This window comes from Cuculus canorus, chromosome 9, assembly GCF_017976375.1.
Source record: "Cuculus canorus isolate bCucCan1 chromosome 9, bCucCan1.pri, whole genome shotgun sequence".
Classification (NCBI taxonomy): Eukaryota; Metazoa; Chordata; class Aves; order Cuculiformes; family Cuculidae; genus Cuculus; species Cuculus canorus.
In genome coordinates, this window is record NC_071409.1 from 20,706,092 (window position 1) to 20,730,856 (window position 24,765).

Sequence of the window (24,765 nt, forward strand, 5' to 3'; positions counted from 1 at the left end):
TTGCCCCTCATCCTCTCTTGAACGCTAATACAATGCTCAGACTTGGAAAAAATGGATTTGTTTCTATTGAAGATCATTCCAAGGGAAGTGTTATTATTAGTGAAGGGATGTAATTCTGCTGTAGTTCAGCACATCCTTACAGAAAACAGTTTTTTTTAAATAATGTAACACAATATACATATCTATGGTATCTAATATGGGATTATTATATTTTTAAGTGAATATATTACTCTCAATATTTTTGCTGTAAAAGCTGTTTTGCTGCTGTCTGGACATTCTTTATAAAGAAGAAAATCACACCGAGAACCATTGTTTTATTAAAAAAAAAATCCAGTACTAGGTTTTAAAAATAATTTTTGGACTTCCTTTGAAAAATAAATAAATTAGAGAGTAGCTAAAATAACCTGAGAATGATTTTCCTGTGTTTCTCCAAATCTTTGCATGTGCAGCTGGACAAGGAATTGAAGGAGCCTTTTAGGCTTAAAGATAATTTTCAGCTTGTCTTCAGTCCACCCAGTCTGTAACTGCCTACAGAAGCCTCGGGATGTATTGAGTAGATACAGTCTTGAAAAAAAGTTCCTCTGCTGGGATTTTTCAGGATTGTCTGGGTGAGGCTGAATCAAATGCTTTGTTAGATATGGGGTTGCCTGAATAAATTCAAAGCAAAGTCTTACATCAGTGTACATTTTTCATCACATGTCTCAATCCGTGTAAGTCACGTTTCAGGAAAACCACAGAGTTTAATACTAGGAAAAAATACTTCCTGAGGCAGAAACAAAACCAAGATATAATAAGGACATATATATGTTTTTTTTCCTGTTTTACCTAATGAGGGAAGTTTGGAGAGAGAGAACACTGCTCTGCAAGACCCCTGGCATCCCGCCTGTGGTTTCTGGCACAGCAGCAGGATTGCTGTAGTGAAGTGTGACAGCCACAATTCATAAAGATGCTTTAATGGTCTCTCTCCGGAGAAGATCTAGTTGTTGACTGGATTTCCCAGGCATCAGGCAGGGGTGAATTTCTGAATCGGGCAGCAGTGTGTGGATCTCTCAAGCGTCCCGTTTCTCCTGTTCATCTTCAGCTGCAGGAAAAATGGCAGAGCAGCAGACAAGGGAGAGAAAGGGACATAAGAGAGGAGTTATGGAAAGAACAAAGTATTGTAGAGTATATAAAATTGATCTGGGCCTTGGTCTGTCAATTAGTATCACTGCTAGCTAAGATGGTTTAGGACAGTAGTCCCACTTTATTGCCTTTCCAGAGTGGAATCTGAGAGCAAGGAAACACAAACGCTGGGATTCCTCTGTGCAAAGGGGGTGACTGCAGCCTGGCAGCTCCCACCTGGTACCTGGTTTGTCACCTGAGCTACAGATACCAGGTATAGACTAATATGAAAGATCGAGCTGGGCTCACACCACCTTCTGCGCCGTCTTACCCAGCCTTGTTGCCTGTGTTTAACTCTGTGGCAAATAGTGCTGGGGTTTCAAAACTGGAATTTACCCATATGGTATGGGATGCACCCAGAGACCATCACTTCATCATAGACCACAAGGGGCTGAAGGAATGCTACCAAAGACCAACAGGTTTGAGCAGTTCCTGTAATATTTTAAAGCTGAATTAAGAACCATGAGACTCTTTCTCAACTAATTTCATAAGAAATGTCAGCTACTCTCGCATCTTTCTCAGTTCCTGAAGTATCAGAATGGGTTATCAGTATGGATTCAGCTCCATGCACTAAGGTAGATCTAGTCTTACCATCACTGCCAGACTTGTTGTTAGCATGGATCTGGGTCAGAACTTTGTCCTCTTTTGACAAAATCAATGACAGACATGGCTCAGCTGATTGGATTTTTCATCTTCAAAAATGGAAAGCAAAAATTATATTAAACTGTTTTATTACCAGTTCAAGAATTATGTTGTTTACCAAAACACAATGTTGGAATGGATTTGTGCAAGTAGAGAACCTGCTGAACTAGAGTATAAGCAGATTTTAATCCTCTGTTTCTAAACTCTGTCTGTTATAAGTGAGGAATCTGTGGAAGAGCAATAATCCTTACTTCTCCTTATGAAGTTCACTGAAGCTAGATACACTTCAGTGGAGGCTTATTTCTGTATAACAAAATGAGCTGGAGTGGTACAGCACTTGGCAAATGGCTTCTTTATCACAGATCACCTAGTCTTTTTTCCAAAATGAAATCTGTGTTAAGACATAAAACCTCACTTCCTTCCATGTTTCCTCCAAAAGATTTAAACTGGAAGAGTAGTATGCCCGCAGCTGGCAGCATAGCTAAGGAACAGGGTGGTCTGATGGATGGGTTGGGATGTCTGGAACCAGTAGATTGGGAATCCCAAGAATAAGCTTGAATAAATAGTGTTCTAGAATTCTGGGATTAGAAACAATCGCCAGACTCTCTACAGTGATGCAGCTGGTTTAGAAACACATGGGATCTTGCCTTTGGGCCCACTCACAAGAATCTGAGAAGTAGCCAGAGACAGGAATGGGCAAAGCCATGTGTCAGTGTCACTGTAATCATCTGGTGCGTGGGTGAGCACCAGGGTGTCCTTTAAGCTGTAGCACTCCTTAGGAGTTCAGTTTTTTTTTCCAGTTCTCAGCCCTTTGCTTGATTGCAGGGTAGGTGTTCCAGTTCCTTCTGAGTTGGAGGACTTTCTGAAGAGGGAAATGCCCAACTGTGTTCCCTTGTACTGAATAAATACAGACAAGATCAACAAATACTCACTGGAGAGGTAACACAGGTTGTAATACAATTGGCTGCTCAATGGGAAAGCATTACATTTACCCTGGGAGAGGTTTGGAGAGACTAGGTGGATTACACAGCTGTCTCATTCCCAGTGGAAAACTGGGAATAAACCAGAGAGGTCTGGACCCAATCAGGGACAAAACTGAAGCTGCTGAATTTGACTTAGCATGGCTGATCTCCACTCTAAAAGTCAATGAGTGACTCTAAGTGATGAAATTTGGCTAATCATTAAGTTCCTTTGAAAATTAAATTGACCAAACATTGTGTGTTGAAAGAAGATTGGATTTTATAAATCCCTGAATCAAAATGGTTGGAAAGGTTTAGACTCAAACCCACGCAAGCTGAGTTTTCAAAGACCTCTTTTTTTTTTTTTTTCTTTTTTTGTTTGGCTAGCATAGTCTCAAACAGGAATGAAATGTTTTGGTCAAAACTTTCAAGCTGGCTGCGTGGTGAAAGAACAAATCACTTGGTAAAATTATATTGCCATTTCTATGCATATGCAGGAGAGGGAATGGGAGCCACACTCTACCAGCTTTGTGTCGTCTATGGAATTTTACTTTTTGCTCTGCAAATGCCTTGTTACACTGTAGTAATAATTAATGAAGCAAATGACAAGACACACACTTATTGTCTTTATTTAAACTATTTTATGGCATATGTTCATATTTGTTTGTTTGGGGATTTTTTCATTAGGATATTTTTGGGTGTGGAAAGGCAAGTTACAACTGCATTGGTATTGCGTTCAAAAACAAAACTGTTGATTTAATACTTTTTTTTTTAACTAACTTTTGAAAACAGGTAGAAACACAGAGACTCAGATGCTGTCACTTAGAATGACCGTAAAAATGCTTTCAACCAGCTCGTATATCAGCATAAACTTACGCTCTCTGGCAGCACATATTCAGAGTGAAGTTACACAGAATGAAATGGGGAGTTTTGCAGAACTATCCGAACCAACTGTACCAGATGGTACCGTATGGAAGTAACACTGATCCTTTGACTCTACTGATTTCTAATTAGGTTTCTAGTAATTAATATAGTTTGCAGGCCTTGCATGAACTCTGCAGATTACACATTTGTGTAAATGATTAACTGAAGGGGGATTATTCCTGGCATAAGTTCAACCAAAAAGAATTTTCCAGCCCTGAAAATCTTCTCTGATGGACTACTATGTTGCAATAGAGGATGGAACATTAAGTTTGTATTTGTGTAGTTCCATTTTAAGAACAGTAACTCAATATCAGTGTTAAAAATATCTGCATATTGGATATAAAAATGTTTGCTGTGATAGATCTTTTAGTCATGCTTTTTATGGAAATCAAAATGCATATTCAATATGAGATAGTACTTAGAAAAATCTAGTTAGCATTGCTTATATTTTATAGTAGGAAAGGCAAATTGTGGCTTTGAGAAAAAGAATAGATTTCTGAATTCCACCGTTTTTGTTTAGTGGCTTGTGCTTGTAAATACAGGGTTGAAATAGTCATAATAACTCAGCAGCAACCGGGTCTCTGACACCAGTTCGTCCAGCACATACACCTGCAAGACAGTCCTGCCAGGTGTGCTGCCCCTTCAGGTCAGGCAGAGACCACCTTTATTTGCTAGCACCAGAGTCCCCTAACTGTGCCTTTTGTTATGTTTTTAAGTGTGAGAGGACAGTGAAATGTCAAAATCTCACTTTCCACCTGTGAAAAATCTCACTGAGTTCAGGGAACTGTTTCAGGTTATTCAGAGGCATACGTGTTTCTGAACGAGCTCGTTTTGTATGGTCTCGATGTCTCTTCAACATCCCCCTGTGATCAATCTATGGTTGGGCATATACACCAAATTGGTTGTATTTAGTATTCATAACCTCGTGAAACGTGTTTTAAACAGCAGCCTCAGGAACTACTGATGGGTTACTAAAATCAGAAGATCAGATATTTATTTTGTGGGAAGTTATGAGAATACTCAGGTACTTTGGACCAAATTGAATCCTCAGGCATATAAACTGATCTCAGTGTAGGGAAGTCTGGACTGAGTTTGCTCCAGGAAAGTGTCGGTGTCACACAATATTTCTGAGAGCTTATGAATACGTGAAAAAAAAAGTTTTTCCAGGAGGCAGCAACACTGCTGAGCTCTGTGTGGAAGCCCAAGCCACGCTGCTTAACCTAAATTCTGCAGAGCACTTCCCGCTAGTGAGTGCAGCTGCATCTATCGATTCATCCTCATGGAATGATCCTTCCAGCCCATCATGTGTGCAGTCCCTTCTGAAGGTTTTTGTCTGATCTCTGCTGCTCTGTGAATTGCCTGGGTGTAAAGAGAGTCAACATCAAATAGGTGGATGACACAGACTTTGCGGAGGTAGCAACTTGGCATCAGTGCCAGCTGAAGGCTTCTCATCTATGTAGGCAAGACTGAATTTTGCTGCCTCAGTTGTAAGGGGTCACTTAGGTCAAAGTCAGAGGATGAAGGGAAGGGACAGAGCAGGAGAGAGAGAGGATGGGGTGAGCTGTGGTGGGTACGAACTGATGTACCTGGCTGGGAAAGATGAGGGCAATGAACCTGGTACCGGAGCAGGCCACTCTTCCTCTGCCCTCATTTGGCAGCAGCTCCTGGCACGTGTATTCCGAGTTAGCACAGCCCAAGAGCAAGTCACCTGGCACTGGCAAAGTCAGCACGGGAGCAACAAGCGTTTATCCACCCACAGCAATTTCTTGGTCCATGCCACTGCCCGCTTCACCTCGGCAGCCTGCCACGAGTTGAGCCAAGCAAGAGAAGCCCACAGAGGCTGCTGCAGGCACTGACTGCAGAAAGGGGAAACCGAGCAGCAGAGATGCGTGTGTGCCAAGGAAAAGGAGGATGACCAGCATGGCAGTGATTCAGTCTGTTTCTCCCACAGAGAGGAGAGGAGTACTTCACTGGGTGCGAGCAAAGCTGGGGAAGGGGACTGCCTTAGAAGCAAACAAGGGTCGCTGTGTTACTACTTACTACAGGACTCAGAATATTAAAAAAATCCCTAGATGATAAATACGCAAAAACATTGCATTCTGTGTAAATATTGGGCCAAGTGCCTCCCTGGTATAACTGCAACAATTGTACAACAGCAAGGATGTGTTTAGTCCAGTGTGTTTAGAGTCTGTTGTTTTAACCTTTTTTCCTTTAATGGATAATAAGGAACATCCAAAACAGAGTGCCTACTTTGCTTTGGTTTCATTGAAACAGACACTACTAAAGGGAGAGGAAATCCCCAAAATGATACTTGGTGATTAAGTACATAGAATATAGGATTTCAGTGTTTGCAAATCCTTTTTTTCAAATGAACTTGTGGCACTAATCCTCTAATGGCATTATTTCTTTGGAATATATGCCGGATTAAGGAGTCACAATGAGGCAAAGTACAAAAATCCACGTTAATCTCTCACCAGTGGATGCTGTGTGGGCTGCAACTTTAACTATTTTGTTCCAAAATTGGTTCTGTTCCTAACCTTGCCCCAGGTCTACACAGAGGGAAGAGTAGATATAAACAAGTGTGACGCTGAGCACTTGGCAGATGGTCACAAACCATTTAACTGGATAGAAAGGGGAAGGCGTTTATTATTTTTAAACTCCAAAAGCTAAGCCTGCCCTGTGGTGTCCATGACACACCGCAGGAAGCAGACACACAGGTCTGCAAGGCAGGAGCAGGACACGTGCTCAGAAACGAGCCATGACAGAGGCGGCGACCAGCACAGCAAGGCCCAGTTTAGCAGCTAACGGGGGCATGGCTGGGCTTAGTTGTTGTGGTGTATTATGTGTTCACAGCACAGCCTGTGCCTGTTGTGGGGTAATACTCATGTTTGCAGACCAGTGCAGCCACCTGACTCTAGTTATCCTGGTTTGTTTTGGGATAACCCTGCTGTTCCCTCTTTCCTCATAGCTGCTGTAAAAAAGCAGTAAAGATTTGCTTTCTAGGAAAAAGAAACTAGGTCACTGTGAAACTACATTTCCCTTCTTACCAGATTAGAGGGATGCTGTCATGGTGCCATGAGGTATTTTCACTACTGTTCAACAGCCTGAAGTGGTGAAAGAATTTCTGAATGGGCAACACATCATCTAATACTCTTATGTGGGAGCATCCACGTTAGCTCAGCCTAACGACTGTAATTGGTTAAGGATTTCTCTAGTGCCAAGGAGTAGAGGTTATTAGATATTCCCTTTCCGTGTTCTCATTGAACCGCAGCAGGCATTGAGTGTCTTGGGCCAGCACAGCCTGACACGTGTTCCCAAACATGGGTTGCTTTGTTTCCATTTCGTCTCTGGCCACTCTGATGTTATGTACAGTGAGTAAAGTGGAAAAGAGCTGTCAAATTCAATGAGTTCCTTACCAACAGTTATGCTTGGGGTTTTTTTACTATCTGCGTCGCTGAGTTGCCTGAACACTTGAAGTAAATTAGCTCACACGGAGGTGATCTTTCCCAGTGGATCCAAGTCTGTGGCGAGATGCTAGTTGCAGAAATTGGGACAGGACAGCCACTCCTGTATCAGAAAACCCTAAAACCAGCCTGGAGGTTCCTTTTTGTTTGGGAGTAGAAATGTGCTCTCTTTTCCTGGAAGGAAAGACAGTTAATTGACGTGGTTTTGAGCATTTTTTCCTGCTATAAGTGCCTCCCAGCGCAGTATTTCTCATAGGCAGGAGGATTTTCCTGACATTCACATTAAGTCTTTCTCTTACTCTTTTTCTGTTGGCTCCTAACAGCACCTGGTGCTTCGTTCCATCCCATCTGAATCATTTGTATGTTGACACACTGAGTCAAGCCTGTCCTCATGGCCAGCGTCTGCTCAGCTGCTTTCAAAAGAGTCGTTAGTTTTGTTGACCAGCTTTATCATTCTCCACTGAAAGCACTCCAGTTTGCACAGGTCTTTAGTGTATACGTGCCAGTAGATGGTCCCTTGTATTTCAGGAAATATAAATTATATTGCAACAGGTGAAGGCAAGAATAAGGAAAACGCCAGGTTTGCCATGTGAGGGGAAACGAGGAGTTTGGTTGGTTTAGCCTTCAAAACTGAAGACCCCATAGAGTAAAAAGAATCTTAAAGCTAAAAAGATTCAGGATAATTGTCCATGAGTGTGTTTAGGCTAGAAGTTGTAACATGGAAATCAGATTCTAGGGCAGCCAGCCAGCAAAAAAAGAGGCACAGTGGAGTCTGATGTATGTATTGAATGTATCAAATGATTGAATCCTAATGTTGTATCATGCTGTTGCCTACAAGCAGATTGTAGCAGCTGTACAGAAGGACATCTCCCTGCATATCTCTCGTTGACCTAAAATGAACAGGAGCGTGCTAGTCCTCTGTATTCCATTTTCTTACTAAGCTATGCAACACCTTGCTGACAGCACGGCTTTGCTCAGCTTCCATCAGTATTTCTCACCAGTATGGACAAAAGGGGTGGGAAAACAAAGAGCTTTTCTTCAGGTACTCTTGTAACCTGATCTTTGAGGTGACTCAGACTCTTCTAACAACAGCTGTTTGGGGACGTGCAGTGGTTAACTGCATGCAGCCTGTGCAGTATTGAAGCCTGTGCTGCCACTTCCTGATTTCTGCCTTGTGAATGATCTGAGCTGGGACATGATCACAGCATTTAAATGGACTTCTCACCCCCTCCCAGAAAAGAGAGGCCAGGGACAGCAGGCTGACAGTGGGGAGACGGTGCAGAGGAACAGAGGCATCAGGAAAGAGCCCACCAACCGCTTGCGCAGAGCTGCCAAACTGATGAAGGCAGAAACTCTTGAAAGACAAGTACGTGGGAAGATCTGTTACGGGAAGAAGTGAGGTTTTGTTTGCATGTCATGGCTTACTTCTGCAAGCCCTAAAAGTGCTGTACGACGTGAAACAGATCCTCAGCTGTACCAATGGAAGAGACAGGTATGTTTCTTTGTTTAAAATAATACCATTCTACAGCATGAAAACACAGCCAGGGTAACCGGCGTTGCTTTACAGCTGAGTAAAGGTGCGTGTAGAGCTATGTATGTTGTTTTGTATAATGGTCATACTCTACTTATAAGAAATACAACTGTGACTGGCTATCAAGAGCAAGACTTAAGCAATACCTCAGTTTTTCATAATTGTAAGTGCTCTGCCCTTGAACACTTATATCATGGCAGATAACTTCCAACACAATAAGAAAATTTACATGCATACCTATTGATACATCAGCATATACCCACAATTTTTTATATATATATACACACACACACATACACACATGCGCACACACAAGGAAAAGTATGTGTATATAAAAACTACATTTGCTTTGTTTTGGCATTTTTCCCAGCCTGACTCTTGCTATAATAACATGAAATCTATCTGTGAAAGTCATAGGATTGCTGATACTTCTTTCGTGTTTCTTTTTTGGCAAAGTGATGCCAGTGACGTTATATGGAACAATTATTAAAATGATTAAGTTCATGTGCTCTATGGCTGATGGAGGATTGTTGAATGAGTTCTGTGTGTGGGTCTGTACTAGGGAAGGAGGAACCTGTGTAAGCACAGAAATCCATTCATGAGCTCTGGTGCATTATGGGATGGAGGTCTGAGAACAGGTCATTCCCTCTGCAGTCACTAGCAGGGCAATACACAATAGGGCTCGATATGTATCTCTTTGATATGTATCTTCTTCAAAGCAAAAGTCAGTGAATGTCTGCTTAGTTTTTATAACTGATTGCATGGTTAAAAGCACATCTGTGCAGGTGAATACTAGAATTAAAACAAAAGAAAGAATGTTTAGAGAAAAAGGAAGCAGCTTTAGAGTCACTGGATGATGATACAGCTTGTGTAGTATAAACAGAAAATAATGTGTATAAATTATTACGAAGTTGAACTTCAGTTTACCTGTGAATTAGTCATTGAAACAGAGATTGCTACAGTACTGAAATATTCTGAACAAGCTGTCTGAGGAGGCTTGTTTTCTTCCAGCCTTGGCACAATCATAGTGTTCATAGCTATGTTACGTGGTTGATTTCTGCACTATCACTTCAGCTGTGCTCTAAGCTTAATAGGGTTTCATTTTCATGTTCCACCCTGGACTTGGGAGCCTGTGATGTTGCTCAGGCAAGGATGCTCTTGTACTCCCTGTTGCACACCACCTCCTCTCTGCTTCCTGACTGCTGGACTGGCCTTTGTCACGAAGCATCACTTTGTCCCAAACTTACCCTGGTTTCTTCTCAGAATGGGGACATCTCAGCCTTGCTTCTTTTACATGGTCTTCTTTGATATGAACTGAACCTGGGGACTGAATGACGGGGGAAGCAGCAGGGTAGCCCTTCAGCACCCAGTGGCCCGGCTTTAAGGAGAGTCTGCAATCGCAAGACAGCAGGGGTGATACGTGTACCATTGAGAACTGGGATCACTGAGTCTGCTGCGCAGATTGAGCATTACCAATTCCTTTTAAAGGAGGAGAAATGAGTTCAATCTGGCCTGCAAAACAGTGCTTCTCCGCTGTAAGCGTGGAGGGGATGGTGAGAAATTCAGTGCATTTGCCATTATGAAGGAGGGTAAGCAAGAGTAAACATTACTAAAACTAATTCCTTCTGTGTCTGCTGATCTCCTGAAAGATGGCATTCAGAACTGCCAGGATAAGCATGAAGAGGACATCCCAGAGAGTTCCCTATTTGGCTTTGTTGTAAAACAGTTCCAAGGAAAGAGACTCTCTCCTGAAAAAAGAAAAGAGCAGCCTTCAGGCGTCAAAAATTTCTTCAGTGTCTTTGACTTTGGGAGATCTGAAGGCAAGGAGAGAAGGGAAATTGAAGAAACAGAAATGAACAACTCTGAAGCTGAGGATTGCTGTGAGAAGCAAGATCCCCCTGTAGAAGGTAATGCTGATACAATGATGACATATGTGTATGTGTATATATATATTAACTTCATAGAAAATCAGTTGTTTTTTCTTGCTAGCCAAAATGTTGTATTTTGCTGCCTGTACTTTATTCTTTAGCCAGGATTTGCTTCTGATGGGAACACTATTGAGCATGTGCCCTCTGATTTGATAGGTGCCAATCAAGGAGTGGGATCCATGTTGCTGAGGAGGGATAAAGCTTGTGAGTGGCCTCTCTCTTGATTTCCAATGTGAGAGGTCAGTGCTGGAGTCAGCTCATTAGTTGCAGAGCTTATTTTATTTCAAAGCCAAGCTTTGAGCAGTAGCTTGGCTTGTATTTAAGATGTGTCTCTGTCCACCCTGCTGCTAGAGCAATCTGAAGACAACAAGAGCAGATGTTTCCTACTGCTCAACACTGGGGAGGGGGAGGGGAAGGAAATGGAAATTCACCATCTATGTTATTTTGTGCACACAAGGATGCTCTTTACATCCACACTAGAGAAGATGGGGCTATTTTAACAAAGGATCTGGAAGATGAGGCTTAGAACTCCGTCTTTTGCCCTAAGAATTTTAGGTAGGTTTGAGGAAATGATGAGGGGACAGGTACTGAGAGTAGGATTGCTGAGTTGTGTGACTTTTGGCTGCTTTTCTTTCCAGCGATAGGCATTAAATGAAATTACTGATTTGTTAAAGGGTTTAGCAATGAATGTAAATGCAATTTTCCTTGCTGTACAAACTGCATGGAAAACAGTAGTTAGTGGAGGTTGCTTTGTAAAGCCAAGAAAAGCAGGAACTGCCCTACACAGATGATGTAGGAAAATGAACATGGGCTGTCGTGAAGGAAGCAGCAGGTTCACCTTGTGATTGCAGGGCCACTCGGTGCTAAATGATCAGCTACAGTCTCTGTCACAGCAGTGTGGCTACAGTGCAGCATGCAGAGATAGTTGTATGACTTGTGCACCGAGAATAGCTGTGTTTGCATGATTTTCATGTCCTTGAACTGGTGGTGCAAACATCCAATGTCCGTGGCACAAGGTAGCATGGAGTTGTGTAACGGGAGAGTCTTCTCACACCCTGCATCAGGAGCTTTGCAGTGATCTTATCTACAACGTTCTTATCACTTGGGTTATTGATCCATGTTGATCAAAAATAGAGCCCTGTTTACTGACAGATTTAGTTAATTACCTAAAATCTTCACCAGCTGCCACAGACAGGTCTTACCCATCGTGTTAGAAGCAGAGGTAACCAGGGCCCTATTTCTTTGTTACTCAGATGGACTTTCACATCTCATTTCTGAAGCGGAGTCACCATCTGGTGAGCAGAGATTTAACCAGTTCATGCAGAAACTGGGAAAGAAACCCAACAGCAAGATTCTGGATCTAAATAATTGTGCATTAAGTGCAACAGATGTAACAGAGCTGGGTAAATACACATTTGATTCACCTAGTCACTTCATAAATTTCTTTAATCTTTATTTGCTCATTCAATTATTCACTCTCCTCTTTTCCCTTCCCTTTCTTTTATACAGGCCTGGCTTTATTGAACATTTCATCTGGTGGCCCCAGGTCCCTACGAAATATTAATTAAGTATATAAATGATGTGGTGTATTTATAAATATAAAAATCATGCAGGCCTGTGAAGCAGATGACTATCATTACGCTCAAAGTACAGATAAGAAAACTGACAGTGTTACAATAAAGTGCCATGGCTTTATGACTTTATACTGCTGCCTGAGTTGTAGAAAGCATCTCTGTATTAAAATGTGTAAACATCCGGGGTGTGCAGATAGCATGCAGCATACACTTTTTCTTTTCCTTTTTTTTTAACAGGTGCTTTACTGCCATTTCTCCCAGCACTGGAAGAGATCAGCCTGTCCTGGAATGGTTGTGTTGGTGGGACTTTGAAAGCGCTCACTGTTCAACTTCATCATGTGAATCTGTTAAAAGTCCTTCGACTTAACAACTGCAGGCTGACAGCTGAGGATGTCACCTACTTAGGTACAGGATTTCATTTACATTTACATCCAGACAGTTTGGGTCTAATAAAATCCAACTCGTCTCTTCCTACGTCCTCCTACCCCTGCTGCTTCCACACTGGGCAATGTAAAATCCAGGTATGAAACAGTAGAAAGAACTTAGGCTTATGAGTGATCTTGTACGGTTGAGTAGCTCTGTTGAGTTTGTTCCTCAGGCCATGAAAGCTTCACATTCAGGAGGGAACTGAATTCAGTCCTGTTTGCAGGAAAGCATGTTTTGCATTTACTTTTTGGGCGAGCTTTCACAACTAATGGTAGACAGCAGAACTGAAGCAAACTGAGTCAGTCACATCAGGGTCAGCTTAGGTCTTCATGCTGCAGGACAGATGCAGCACAAAAAAATGGGTGGTCTTTGTGAGGACACAAACCCAGTGCTGCCTCGGGGCTTTATAACTTGTTTTTGCAAGTCTGGGAGAAATTTATTCCTCTTTGTACTTCTGTGCTCGGAGTGCCTGCAACCCTGCTTTTTGCAAAACATAAGATTTATAGTTTTTAAAGGTGATGTTACGCACTCGGGTTCTAACACAGAGTCACTTACCTCTCGTGCCTGGAGTTTACTCTCGGGTGAGTATCTGATATATATGTAAAGAAGGGCAAATGAGGTCAACTAGGAATTCTGAAAAGCTGCTGCTTATATTGCAAACTCTTAAAACCAGCCTGAGTTATGAAGCTGGATTTTATGTCATTCATATCCAGGCCTTTTGCAGGAAAGGTTCAGAAATAAAATTGCATGTATTGTGGTAGCTCAAACATGGGCCATCCTATCTGTTGGGAAGGAAAAATTAATCCCTACAAAAGCTGGTGAAAATAATTGGTCTGTTTCTGAAAAGGCTAAAATCTGTGTTTCATTTTGTGCCAGATTTTTTTCAAATTCATTTCTTTCCTCATACCTTTTTTCTCTTGAGTTTTCTTAGTTACACTTCCAGTTGATTTGTTCTCCCTTGTTCTTCTGTGCTGTTTCCTCCCCTCTTCTGGCTTGGCGTCTGCTGAGACAGACATAAACCTTACAATTTTAATTTCCAGTCAAAATGTGACACCCTTGACATGTGAAATAGCAATAGTGAGTTTGCATTGATTTTGCCTGTGATTTAGGAAATAGCATATGTATTTTAGCCCAATGCTGCCTGTTTGAGTATGTCCGATCTTTCTGTGGGAATGTGGCCACTTGTGGACTCAGAGCATTCCTTTTAGAAATCAGTACCTCAAATATAACTATAATATCAACATCTCCTGTGTGATTGCTCAGAGCTGTGACTGTGAGAGGGGGTAGGAAACCATTCCTGGAGTTATAGTCCTTCATTTATCTTTTGGGTGAAAAATGTATCTGGAATGCCAGTTTCCATGTCAGACAGAAACAGGCTATGCTGCAGAGGCAAAAGCACTTCTCAACTGTAGCGCATTACTCAGCATTAAAGACTGGGACATTGAATTAAAATAAATGCAAAAATAAAAATTAAGACGTCCTTTTCTCTCAAACCTGGAGATTCACTTACAACAACAGAAATAATTATTTTTCTATTATAAATTGATTGTGAGGAATTAATGGTGAAAACATAAGCATAGAATCATGGAATTACCAGGTTGGAAAAGACCTCTTGCATCATCGACTCCAACCGTTCCTATCTGCACTAAACCATTTCTCTGAGCACCTTCTCTTATCTGTCTTTTAAACGCCTTCAGGGATGGGGACTCAACCACCTCCCTGGGCAGCCTCTGCCAGTGCCCAATGACCCTTTCTGTGAAAAATGAAAGCCATGAAAGGGGTTTTGTGTTAAAATACAATTCTCAATTATTAGGTTGATGACTAGACTTTAGATAAAAAAATGTATATGACACTTTGAAATTGCATTTGCATATAGTCTGATTAATTAATCTTTCTTGGGAATGAGTTTATGCAAATATACAACATCCTCCTCGCCTCCTCCACAAAGGAAGCACTAACACAGTTCACTGTGGCAGGTGCATCAAGCCTGGAAAAGGCTGATGCACCTGAATGTAATCAAAATCAGTGCTTCCTGCCTGGAAATCATGGGAAAGTTATTTTGGGTCAAAACAACGCTCATCTCAATTCCTGATGAAATGAGTCAGAAATTCCGGTCAGAAATTAAGCTTTTAAGTTTTAGAAATAGCTGTGAGAGGACCTCTTTCATCTCCAAAATGATGCAGTACAGAGGACATTGGAAGTTTGCCAAATAAAATAGAGCAGACCTGTACAGGACAGTAAATTCAGACTTGTCACTTGTATTGATTTCCCTGTGGACTAGACTTTCTGCGTCCTGGCGCAGGTCTCCAATGATGGCCCAGCAATCTGTGTGTGCTGTGACAACGACTTGTGATCTATATTGCTCCTTAGACAAGCTGAGAATTTATACAGCATTGCTGCAGTTGCAACAATTCATGGCATGCACCAATTTTCCAGGCGCTATAGAATGTGTAACAATTTGAGAATTAAGTGGCTAACCTTCCCCTTTAATATAATTAAAGCCTGTATTTTTATTTTGCACTGAAATGGATACCTGGAATTAATCATCTTAGACTTCTGTTACAGGAGAGGCATTTGAAATTGTTCCGCAACTCGAAGAACTGGATTTATCATGGAACAGTAACATAGGTGGAAAGCTATCACTCCTGACAAAAAAACTCCAGAAAGGATGCAAGATAAAAATTCTGAAAATGACAGACTGTAACCTGACAGCAAAGGATGGAGAATCCCTTGGTATGTGTTTCCAGATAGCTGGATTGAAAGACTGGCTTCACAAAAGTCTAACTTGTTTGACTCAGATTATGGCTGTATTGAGCTTGATGTTAGTTGAAAATTAATTTATTTCAGGGTCTGTATTATAATAGTATTAACTACACAGTACAGGGATTTTATGCACTTTCTGCCAAAGCAGAAAGCTTTCTCTAATCACGTGAGGGTAGGGTTGAGGAGAAGAGTATGTGGATATAAACCACAGTCTGGCTGCCTCAGTGATCCAGGGTTGCTGGATCCTTTGAGACCCTGAGCAAACCGCACATGCTGGGATTTCCAACACTGATTGTTTCAAATTAAGCAGCTGGATATGTAGTTCACCATGGGAATGGAAAGAAGCCCAAGGGATGGGAATTTAGGCTGAGTTGGCAACCACTGATCACCCCTCCCCTCTTTCCTCTCACCATAGCTTAATCCTGTGTGGCCTTTTGATCTGATTCCATGTTTTAAAGGATATTTTCTGCCTAAAGAGAAGCTCCTGTGCTCTCCTCTCCACTGCAGGAGATGGTCATGTACACCATACTGTCCTATATCTTTCCACTAGAAATTTTTCATTCTCTTTGTATTCCTGCTTTTTATTCCCCTGTATTTTTCTTACTCTCCTTGTATTTTTTTCAGCTTTGTTTTCATACAGATTATTCACTGATTTTCTTGATTTCTAGCCAATCTTTTTTTTTTTTACTGTATTTTTAGGTAGAAGAGGAACTTAGTAAGTCTAAAACCACACGTAGAGGCAAACTCAGCCTACCTCTTCCTGTTTGTCATGGTGCAGTGTTTTTCTAGGGTTCATCTTTATATATTCCAGGCAATTACCAATTCTGTTTTTCTTCTCTTTTATTTTCCCCCAGCTGAAATTCTGTACATGATCCCAGACCTTGAAGTATTAGATCTCTCTATCAACAAAAACATCGGCTGCAGCGTGAAGGTTATTGCTCAGGATCTGAAAAATGTGCCTGGCTTGAAAGAGTTAAACTTGCACATGTGTGGATTAAAGCAAGACAGCCTCCAGGGCTTAGGTTAGACTTTATATTCAGAAAGACTTTCATTCTGGATAAATTGTACATCTGAAAACCATTTAAGAAAGGCAATGAGGTGGGATTTTGCTGATGGTTTGGCAGTATTAAAGGGCAATCGTTAGCTGCTGTTTGAAGATTGATAAAAGACTACAGAGACTTTCAGCAGGAGTAGCATTTATCTTCCCTGAGCTCGAGCATGTGAAAGTCAGTGGGGAGAGTCACCCTCCACACCATTTATCTGAGACACATCTTAGGATAGATTAATGGCTCTCTGGACATGCTTCCTCTCTCTCCAGACAGAACATAGACAAGGGCACAGACAGGCTAGCTAACTTTTAACAAGCTACTCCTGTTCTCAGAGGGGAATCCAAATTCACCATTATCACTTAATGAGTGTCCAGTGAAGCTGTATGAAACGGGCTTGTTATCTATGTCTCTCCCTAGTGGAGGTCTTATCTGTAAGACAAAACAACTGGCACCAATTAGTACATTCAGTAGTAATTTCAGGAAAAGGCTGAGGATTGAATGGATCTGGCGGATCAGCTGGCCTCACCTTCACCTGCTCTTTCAGGGAAGAATGGAGTTGCATGGGTGGGAAGCTTTGCAGTATTACTGTATGTCTGTTGTGATTATATGCTGAAGCTTAGCCTGAGAGCTTTGCCTGCAATATCTTCTGCAAATTTTAATGTTAAAGTAAATATAAATGCTAAAGCCGCGACGTGTGCTATTGTAGCAGCCAGTGACCAGCATGCTTCCTTTTCCATTTCAGACACTGCTTTGCAGCACCTTGCAGAGCTAAGAAAATTAGACATATCGTGTAACAAAGAGATTGGCGGTGGCTTTAAAGACTCAGCAGCTAATTTGGCCAGCTTGAAAAATCTCGAAGTCCTTGATCTCCACCAATGCTGTGTAACAGAAGAGGACATGACTGTTTTGTGTAAGGGACATGTTGAGGAAATCCATTAAGAATGTAGGTTTTGACTACTGGAAATATCTGAAAGGAGTAAGAGGTTCTACCTGACCTAGTCTAGCAGATCTCAGTACATTTTCGTTAGGCAGTTCTGGAAGTGCAGCGTGGGGGATAGCTTTCTTGATCACTATGGAATGGTTTTTTTGCTGTATCAAAGGAAATCTCATAATGTCTGATCCCACGTGGAGTTAAGGTCCTGAATCCTCCATGATTCAGACCCGTGATGGGAATGTCAGAACTGCCACCAAGCACTGTTTCTTTTTGATAATCAGTAATTCTGGAAATATCCAGAGACAGTTCCCCCACTGCTTTAAATTGGCATGGATCCAAGGTACCGATGTGCCTGCAAAGGTTACTGCCTAAAACTTGCTTAGCGAACTTTACGTCAAGTAGAGAGTGATGTTAAGGGATCTTGCATTGCTGCTGCTGTGTGATTTATAGAAAAACTGAGTCTCCAGGTTGAATTGATCCAAATCCTAAATACTATTCAGAAGAAAAAGACATTTCCTATTCATTCAGTGAGGTGGTTTATTTTTCTGTGTGTGTTGTCAAAACTTTTGATACTGGTTTTTACTCTTTAGAGAAACAAGAACAAGTCCTATACTGCCCAGATCTTATTTTCCATAGTAAAGAAGATAATTTGAAAAGCTGTTGCTGAAGCACTGAGAAATATTAACCATTAGTAACAGCAATCATGATTGATGTCTAATTTCTCGACCAACGGAGAATAATCACATTAATAACAGGGAGTTTCAGTTAGCAGTGCCAACATTCGCAAACAACCCCCATACCATTTAATGTTAAATTCCTTACTTCACCTAGAAAATTTCAACAGGGAGCCCTGTTCTGACAACCTTCCACACAGTATGTAATACCTAATATCTTAAACATTCCTGCTGAAAATGACAAGGCTATTTATGGAGTAAAACATTACTCACAATAAATCTGAGCGTCAAAACTTGGCCTTGACTTTTGGATTGATTTATAAAGAAAAGAAAGTATGTCAGGCAAATATACAACTGCTTATTTGTTCTGGATCGGTGGCTGTCTAATAAATATTTTGTGTTTTCATAGCCCAGGTGATACCTTTACTCTCCAGTCTTCAAGAGCTGAATTTATCCTCAAATAAAAATGTAGGAATCTCATCCAATCCTCTTCTGGGCAGGCTCAGGTTTTTACCAAAGTTGAAATCTGTGGCCATCAGCAATTGTGGTTTAGATGAAGAGTCGTTTTCATCACTAGGTAGGAATGTTTTCTTAAAGTGTGTCTATTCTCTGTATCCTTGTGGGACAAAGCACTTCATTCTGCTTTGGCTGAACTCCAGCGATCATGGTTACATTATACTGCACGTCCTGAGTGAGGAGCCTGTGATGAAATCAGTGCTTTGTGGGACCTGGTAGCAAGGGAAGACGATTTTATGTCTTGCCCCATCATACCTGACTGGATGAAGTCCTTTTAGTCCTTTCTCTGATAGTGAGCTTTTTATATACTCCCTAATTTTGGAAGAGAAAACAGAATGTGATTTCGTGTTATGCTGTAGTTATTGTTTCGTTATAACACTGAATTTGTAGTTTAGTGGGATAGAGTTTTGACTGAAGGTTTTTCACCTCACTGCAGGTGGAAGTTTCAGTATAAACCGGAGTAGAGTTAAGCATAGGGAGGAATGGAGGCAATAACTGCAGTAATGGAAAAGATATTGCACAGCCATGAAGAAAAGTCCTGTCTAAGACAGAATGTGTAAATTCAGCCACTTTTGCCTACTTATTGCAAATCTCAGTGGATTAGCAGCTACACTGTGCCTTTGATAGGTGTTCCATATGGCACATGAAATCTAAGTACAGAGGGATCTGTTATTTACTGTGTATTGTGCAATTATATTTTGTACTGTTTATCTGTGATATTGAAACCTGGGGTAAAATTTGACTGCTTTCAGCAGAAGCAGTAACAAGCTAAACTGGTCTGAGGTCCCTGCAGGAAGAGTGCTATATTTATATCATTACAATTATGTAAGAGTGACATCATGGAAATTGGTGTTGTCAAAAGATACAGAGCATTTCACCTTGCACGGTGAGTTCACACCAAAAAAATTGCCGTCTTTAAATTGATATCAAATGGTTTAAAAACAAGCTGTTATATTAAATTGACTTCAGTGGGACAAAGTTAAGCCAATAATGTAAACAGAAAGACAAGAAACCTATTCAGAGAGTCCTTAAAGGTTCTATAGGCAGGCCTTTCTTATATTCTTTAATGAGCACAGGAGATATTTTTCATCTGACTTTTATTAGGATAAAATAAGTCATTCTAAGCACAAGCAGGCAGCCTGTTAGGAGCCTATTTACAGGTGAATTGCCGGTGAGGTGTCTGTTGAGGCCATGTTGTTTTCTCTTAGTAAGCAGAAGTTGCTGGTCTTAATCTTTTCAGCTGAGGCTGCCCTTCACCTTCCTGAACTGGAGATATTAGACCTTTCTTGGAATAAGTGCGTTGGTGGGAACCTAAAGCTGCTTTTGGGAGCACTAAAGCTTGCAACGGAGATTCAAGTGTTAAGACTGAGCAGCTGTAACTTGGTGGCTGAAGATTTGGCACTTCTAAGTAAGTATAGCATGGTATTTACTAGGAGTCAAGGAGCCAGAGCGTTTAGACCACAATTCAGAAGGGACTTGTTCCATGGGCTGAGCACGTTTTTGCATAAAACAAATGAAAAGATGGAAAATACAGCAGTATCTTTCTCAGAAAGGGTTTTCATTTTGCTGAAATCTGTGTGTCCTGTACATGCACAGTGCAAAAGCTGAAAAGGATAAAAATGCAATAATTTTAAAGGATTTTATCTATTAATACAAAAATACAGCACTTAGAAAAATGTGGGGCTTCCGTCTGTTTTTTATATCAGATATTTAATGCTGCCTCTGAGGAGTTTTATTTTGCTCAGTTGCTGGGTTTGGGTTCCGTAATTTATGGGAAATGTACTTGCTGACAGGCAGTAATACAGGAGCTGCCAGCTCTCACTCCATCAGGTGTGTTTCTTGAGTCAAACTATGATGGGAGAATTAAGCCAGAAATATTTTAGCCCACCTCTTAGCAGCTGTGGACAAATACTGGAAAATGGGAACCCAATGAAGGAACAAACTCTAGGATCCTTTAAAAAACATGTTTATAATAATCCTTGTGATTCTGTGGGTCTGACTCGTGGGTTTTGACTGTCTGAGACTAACAATAGCTGTGTGACAGCTATACAGCCCTGAGATGAAGCCTGAGTATTTTTGACTTTACCAACATCGCCCTTGATGGGTGTCTCTTTTGCCAGTCATATGTTCAGGATCCCAGTTCCCTTTAGGGTATGCAAGGCCTCCCACGGTGAGAGGTGGCTGTTGCAAATATGCAGCCTCATCGAGTTTTGCTTTCCTCTTTCTAAAACTCCCCGTAAAGCCTGTCTGCCTATTTTATTAGGCGCTTGCTGCAACCTCCCTCCAACTGACACAAAGGTTTTCAGGTTGCTATGCAATTTTAACCTGACACTTCTATTCCTTTTGAATTGCGTGTTTTGAATGTTATACACTCCTTCAGCTGGGATCAAATAGTCTGAGATGAACAGCGGGTGATTTCATGTTGTTGAGGAGTTGAATTTTGCTGTTTAACTGCGTATTGAAAAATATGATGTTAAAATACTACACTTCTTACTTAGAAGCTTTTAAAGCAATTGCCAGGATGTGTTAGTTGTGTTTGTGCCTGTTATTTCTTGCAGCACTACTGACACGGGATGGCCATCTAGCCAGATTACAGAAGCTGGATTTGAGTTACAACAACAACATCTCTGATGAAGGGTGGGTTGTTTTCTTTCAAGGCTTAGCGGTATTCAAAGGACTCTCAGAGCTGGATGTCAGTCTTCGCCCATCGTCCTGCCGGGGCTGTGAGACATGGTTCAGCGAGTTGTTAGCAGCCCTGACAAAGCTGCCTGCCTTGGCAGAGCTGGGGATGCAAAGATGGGTCCTTTCAGAAACACAGCAGAAACGCCTGGAAAGCTTTAATCAAGACAACAAAAGAAACATTCGTTTTGACTATTGATGGAGGTTGACGGTTTCTGGAAGGCCTTTCACAAGCAGCACATGAACCATTATGTGTCTCTGACTTAGAAGACTGCCCAGTTTTTATTACAGTAATCTTGTCTCAGGAGAGCTCTTGAAATAGTTCCACAATTATACAAAACCATTATTTAACTTCTGCATGTGTAGATCATTCAATTTAATAACACTCTTTCAGGTTCTCTGGGCCATGCTTACACTACAATACAAGCTTGATTTTCATGTTCCGAATACTGCAGTGACTGCTGCCAAAAAAGCAGTGATGATTTCAGATGGACACTGCCAGTTTGCCAGTGGGGGGAACTGCCTGAGGTGTGTGCTAATGCGGGTGGGTGGGCAGTGTGAATGTGGCCTCATGTACATAAGGAAAAATGCCTCTGGCGTGAAACCATTTGAAACCTCTGTGTTTTAAATTTTAGTTTCTTCCCTCAGAAACTTTTGCCTTTTTGTGAATGCATTAAATCTGCATAACTGTAAGACACTGAAAGCATCCCAACAACTCAGGTTTATATATTAATTCAATAAGGAGAATACAGAAGGAGCTTTTTTGCCTCTGCTCTGGCCCTTGATGCCATCTCGTAGCGTAGATGAGTCCTGCGTACAGAATCAGCGTGAAATCAAGTTAAGAAACTGTTGAATAGTGTCTTTACCAGGAAATACTATATATAGTAGGTTAAATCAGAGATATGTCCTGCTACCTTAGCAAGGATTTTGGATACAGAGCAATCCATAATTATTCTGGATAAGGCTATGCAAAGACTTCAAGATACTTCAGGAATTCTCCTTCTCATCCTGAGCTGTTTCAGCCTTACTCAGACTGTGTTTTCTATAGAGGCCCTTTCATGACGTGGCAGCACAATCCCAAACATTCAGACTGAAGAGTCTGATCTAGAGCGTATGAAAGCAAGTGGGAGTCCCCACAGTGTCTTTGTGCTTTCTGCATTCCGGATTAATCCATTAATCTTCACAACACTTTGTGACATAGGCAGTGTTCTTACCCTTGCTCTAAACAAGAAAGAAAGAAGCAGTCTATTATTCAAAGCCACAGGGCAGCTTCTAGCAAAGAGCAGAGCACCACCTTGCTCTGTGCCCAAGACTTCTTAGAAAAAGCACCAACTTGGGAGGTGTAAGTGGCTCCTCCTTTCTTTCTTTGTTAATTTCTTATTTGCTATGTTATTGTATTTCCTTACACAGAGACCAGTTCTGGCATAGTTATCCGTGTCATGGAGCATGTTGACCCACACGTGAGCTCAAAGACTGCAGTGGGATTATTCATTGGTAAGGTATTTTAGGAAGTAAAGATATTGGATCTGCCCACTGAGCAAGGAGTCTTAGAGAAATCCTGAGGCAGCTTGAGGGATAAAGCACTGCTCAATTAGCCCTGAGTATATCTAAACACTGCAGCGATCTCCTGGAGGAGAGGCACAACAGGATTGTTCAGTGACACTTTCCTAACTTGGTAGGACACCTCTGAGCAAGTTCTCCCGTGCAGATGAAGATCAATATTCAGCTTTCAGTCTGGGTGACCTTTCCAACATCAACTTCTGGCTGGTCAGGGTTATAACCAGCAGCTGACCGTGCTGTGCTGATATCTCCTGATCATTTAATCCATGATTTCATGTGAGGGTCTCTACGAATTTCCTGGTTCCAGCTTCAGTTCCACTTGAGAAGAGTACTTGGCTCCCCCGGCTCTGAGAAATGTGAGATGAACTGGAGTGTCTTGGTCAGAGAGAGCAGGGAATTGCTGCCATGTGGGATCAGTTATTTTCTACAGAGATATGCAGGCTCTGAAATGAAGCAAAGAGCACCTGTTCCATACAGGGCCAATGAGAGACACTTGCAAGCAGTGACTCAAGCCAGGAGAGTTATTCTAACGTGGAAGTAACATAATCTCTATTTAACAGCAGCACACCAACCTCTTCTCTTAATCGCTTGCTTTTCTGTGACTTTCTTCCTCAATTCTATCTTTGGTCCAACTGGGAAACTGATCCTTTATCTGTTCAGTGAGAATCTCTCTGCATCGCTTCTTTATCACTTGAACTCCTGCCACTAATTCAGTAAAGCAGCTGGCCTGTATTTAATGTTCAATATCTGTTATAATCTTACTGACTGAACTCGACTTGATTGTAGGGGTTTCTTGCTTTGTTATAGTTTGGTTCCTCATTCTCAGCTCCAGAACAGTGAGTTCAGACTCGCTGCTAGCAACCTCTCCGCTTGCTCTACATGACCCCCCTCTCAGCCTTGTGCCCTCTCAAGATTCTGTTGTACCTATTGTGGTACTAAAAAGCTTTTATTAAATCACTTCTATTAAACGTCCTGTCTATCTGCCAATCTTCCTAGAAATCTCTCTCCCAGTGATTGCCTACTCGATTGTCTCTCAATCATCCATCTCTCCGTTACATTTTGCCTTCGCTTAGGCTGAAAAAAAATTTCATTAGACACCTCCAAACAATCAAAACATCGGTTACCTGGCAAAACGGAAAACTAAAACTGAGCCATCCCACTTTTCTGCATTACAAAGCACATTAATGAGATTTCAGTATTAGCTGTTTCAAGAGCCAAATGGAAATAATATCTGTACCCTGCAGATGGTAGCCACAGTGCTCAGAGGGCACTGCCTGGATGTGGAGCTCTAGGAAGAGCTGGGGCTCAGCTCCTCTGCCTTCACCATCTCCTTCAGGATGTCACCACCTTCTCTGAGACAACTCAGACAAGGGGAGGGAGGGCAGGGCTGCAGTTCCAAGCAGCCAAGCAAACCAAATAAAGGGGTCTACTCCCACTCACTCATGCATTTGGAATCTGCGTAGTGGTTGGTCACGGTCCATCCCCATGCTTTATATATGCTGCAAAAAAAAGGTCTGGAGGGGTTTAAGGAGTAACTGAGCAATATAAAATAAAAACTAGACAAGGACATTAGCTGCTTAGGACAAGCAGCTTCGGTAAAGTGCTGTAGAAAGACATGGTTGCATATAAATTTGGCATACTAGAATTATAGTAAGGAGTGTTTGTCGTGGTTCTTTTGAATAACAAAGGTGTTATGACATGCTGGGACCCAGAATCATTGCAGAATATTGCGTTCTGCAGTCATTCTGCTTTCAAATAATCCTATTGTACACAGACATTTTGCAAGTTGTCACCAAGCTATCTCAGAGATGAGCTGTAACACTAAGGATTTGACAGCTTGCAGTCTTTCAAAATACTACAGCTACAGACTGTCAAAACACCAGTGAACGGTTTTACGGAAGTGTAAAGATACTTACAAAACAGCTTTTTACACCTCTGTAAAACAGTATGGTAATGCAGGTGCTGGTAGAAATGCATATGT

General features: G+C 41.5%; 1 protein-coding gene across 3 annotated transcripts; it reads left to right on the forward strand.

Moving 5' to 3' along the window:
* Window positions 1-8,332: 8,332 nt before the first annotated feature.
* LRRC31 (leucine rich repeat containing 31) lies at window positions 8,333-24,211 on the forward strand. 3 transcript variants are annotated; one of them, XM_054074258.1, is made up of 11 exons: window positions 8,333-8,642; window positions 10,331-10,588; window positions 11,863-12,012; window positions 12,421-12,588; window positions 15,175-15,342; window positions 16,227-16,394; window positions 17,164-17,331; window positions 18,439-18,606; window positions 19,786-19,953; window positions 21,104-21,182; window positions 22,635-24,211. In XM_054074258.1, exons 1-11 carry the CDS (start codon window positions 8,630-8,632, stop codon window positions 22,675-22,677), a joined length of 1,551 nt encoding a protein of 516 aa, XP_053930233.1. In that variant the 5' UTR covers window positions 8,333-8,629; the 3' UTR covers window positions 22,678-24,211. The 3 variants fall into 3 exon arrangements, with proteins under 3 accessions (XP_053930233.1, XP_009562502.2, XP_053930232.1); XM_009564207.2 differs by lacking the exon at window positions 22,635-24,211 and having other exon boundaries at window positions 21,104-22,024; XM_054074257.1 differs by lacking the exons at window positions 11,863-12,012; window positions 22,635-24,211 and having other exon boundaries at window positions 21,104-22,024.
* The last annotated feature ends 554 nt before the right edge of the window (window positions 24,212-24,765 follow it).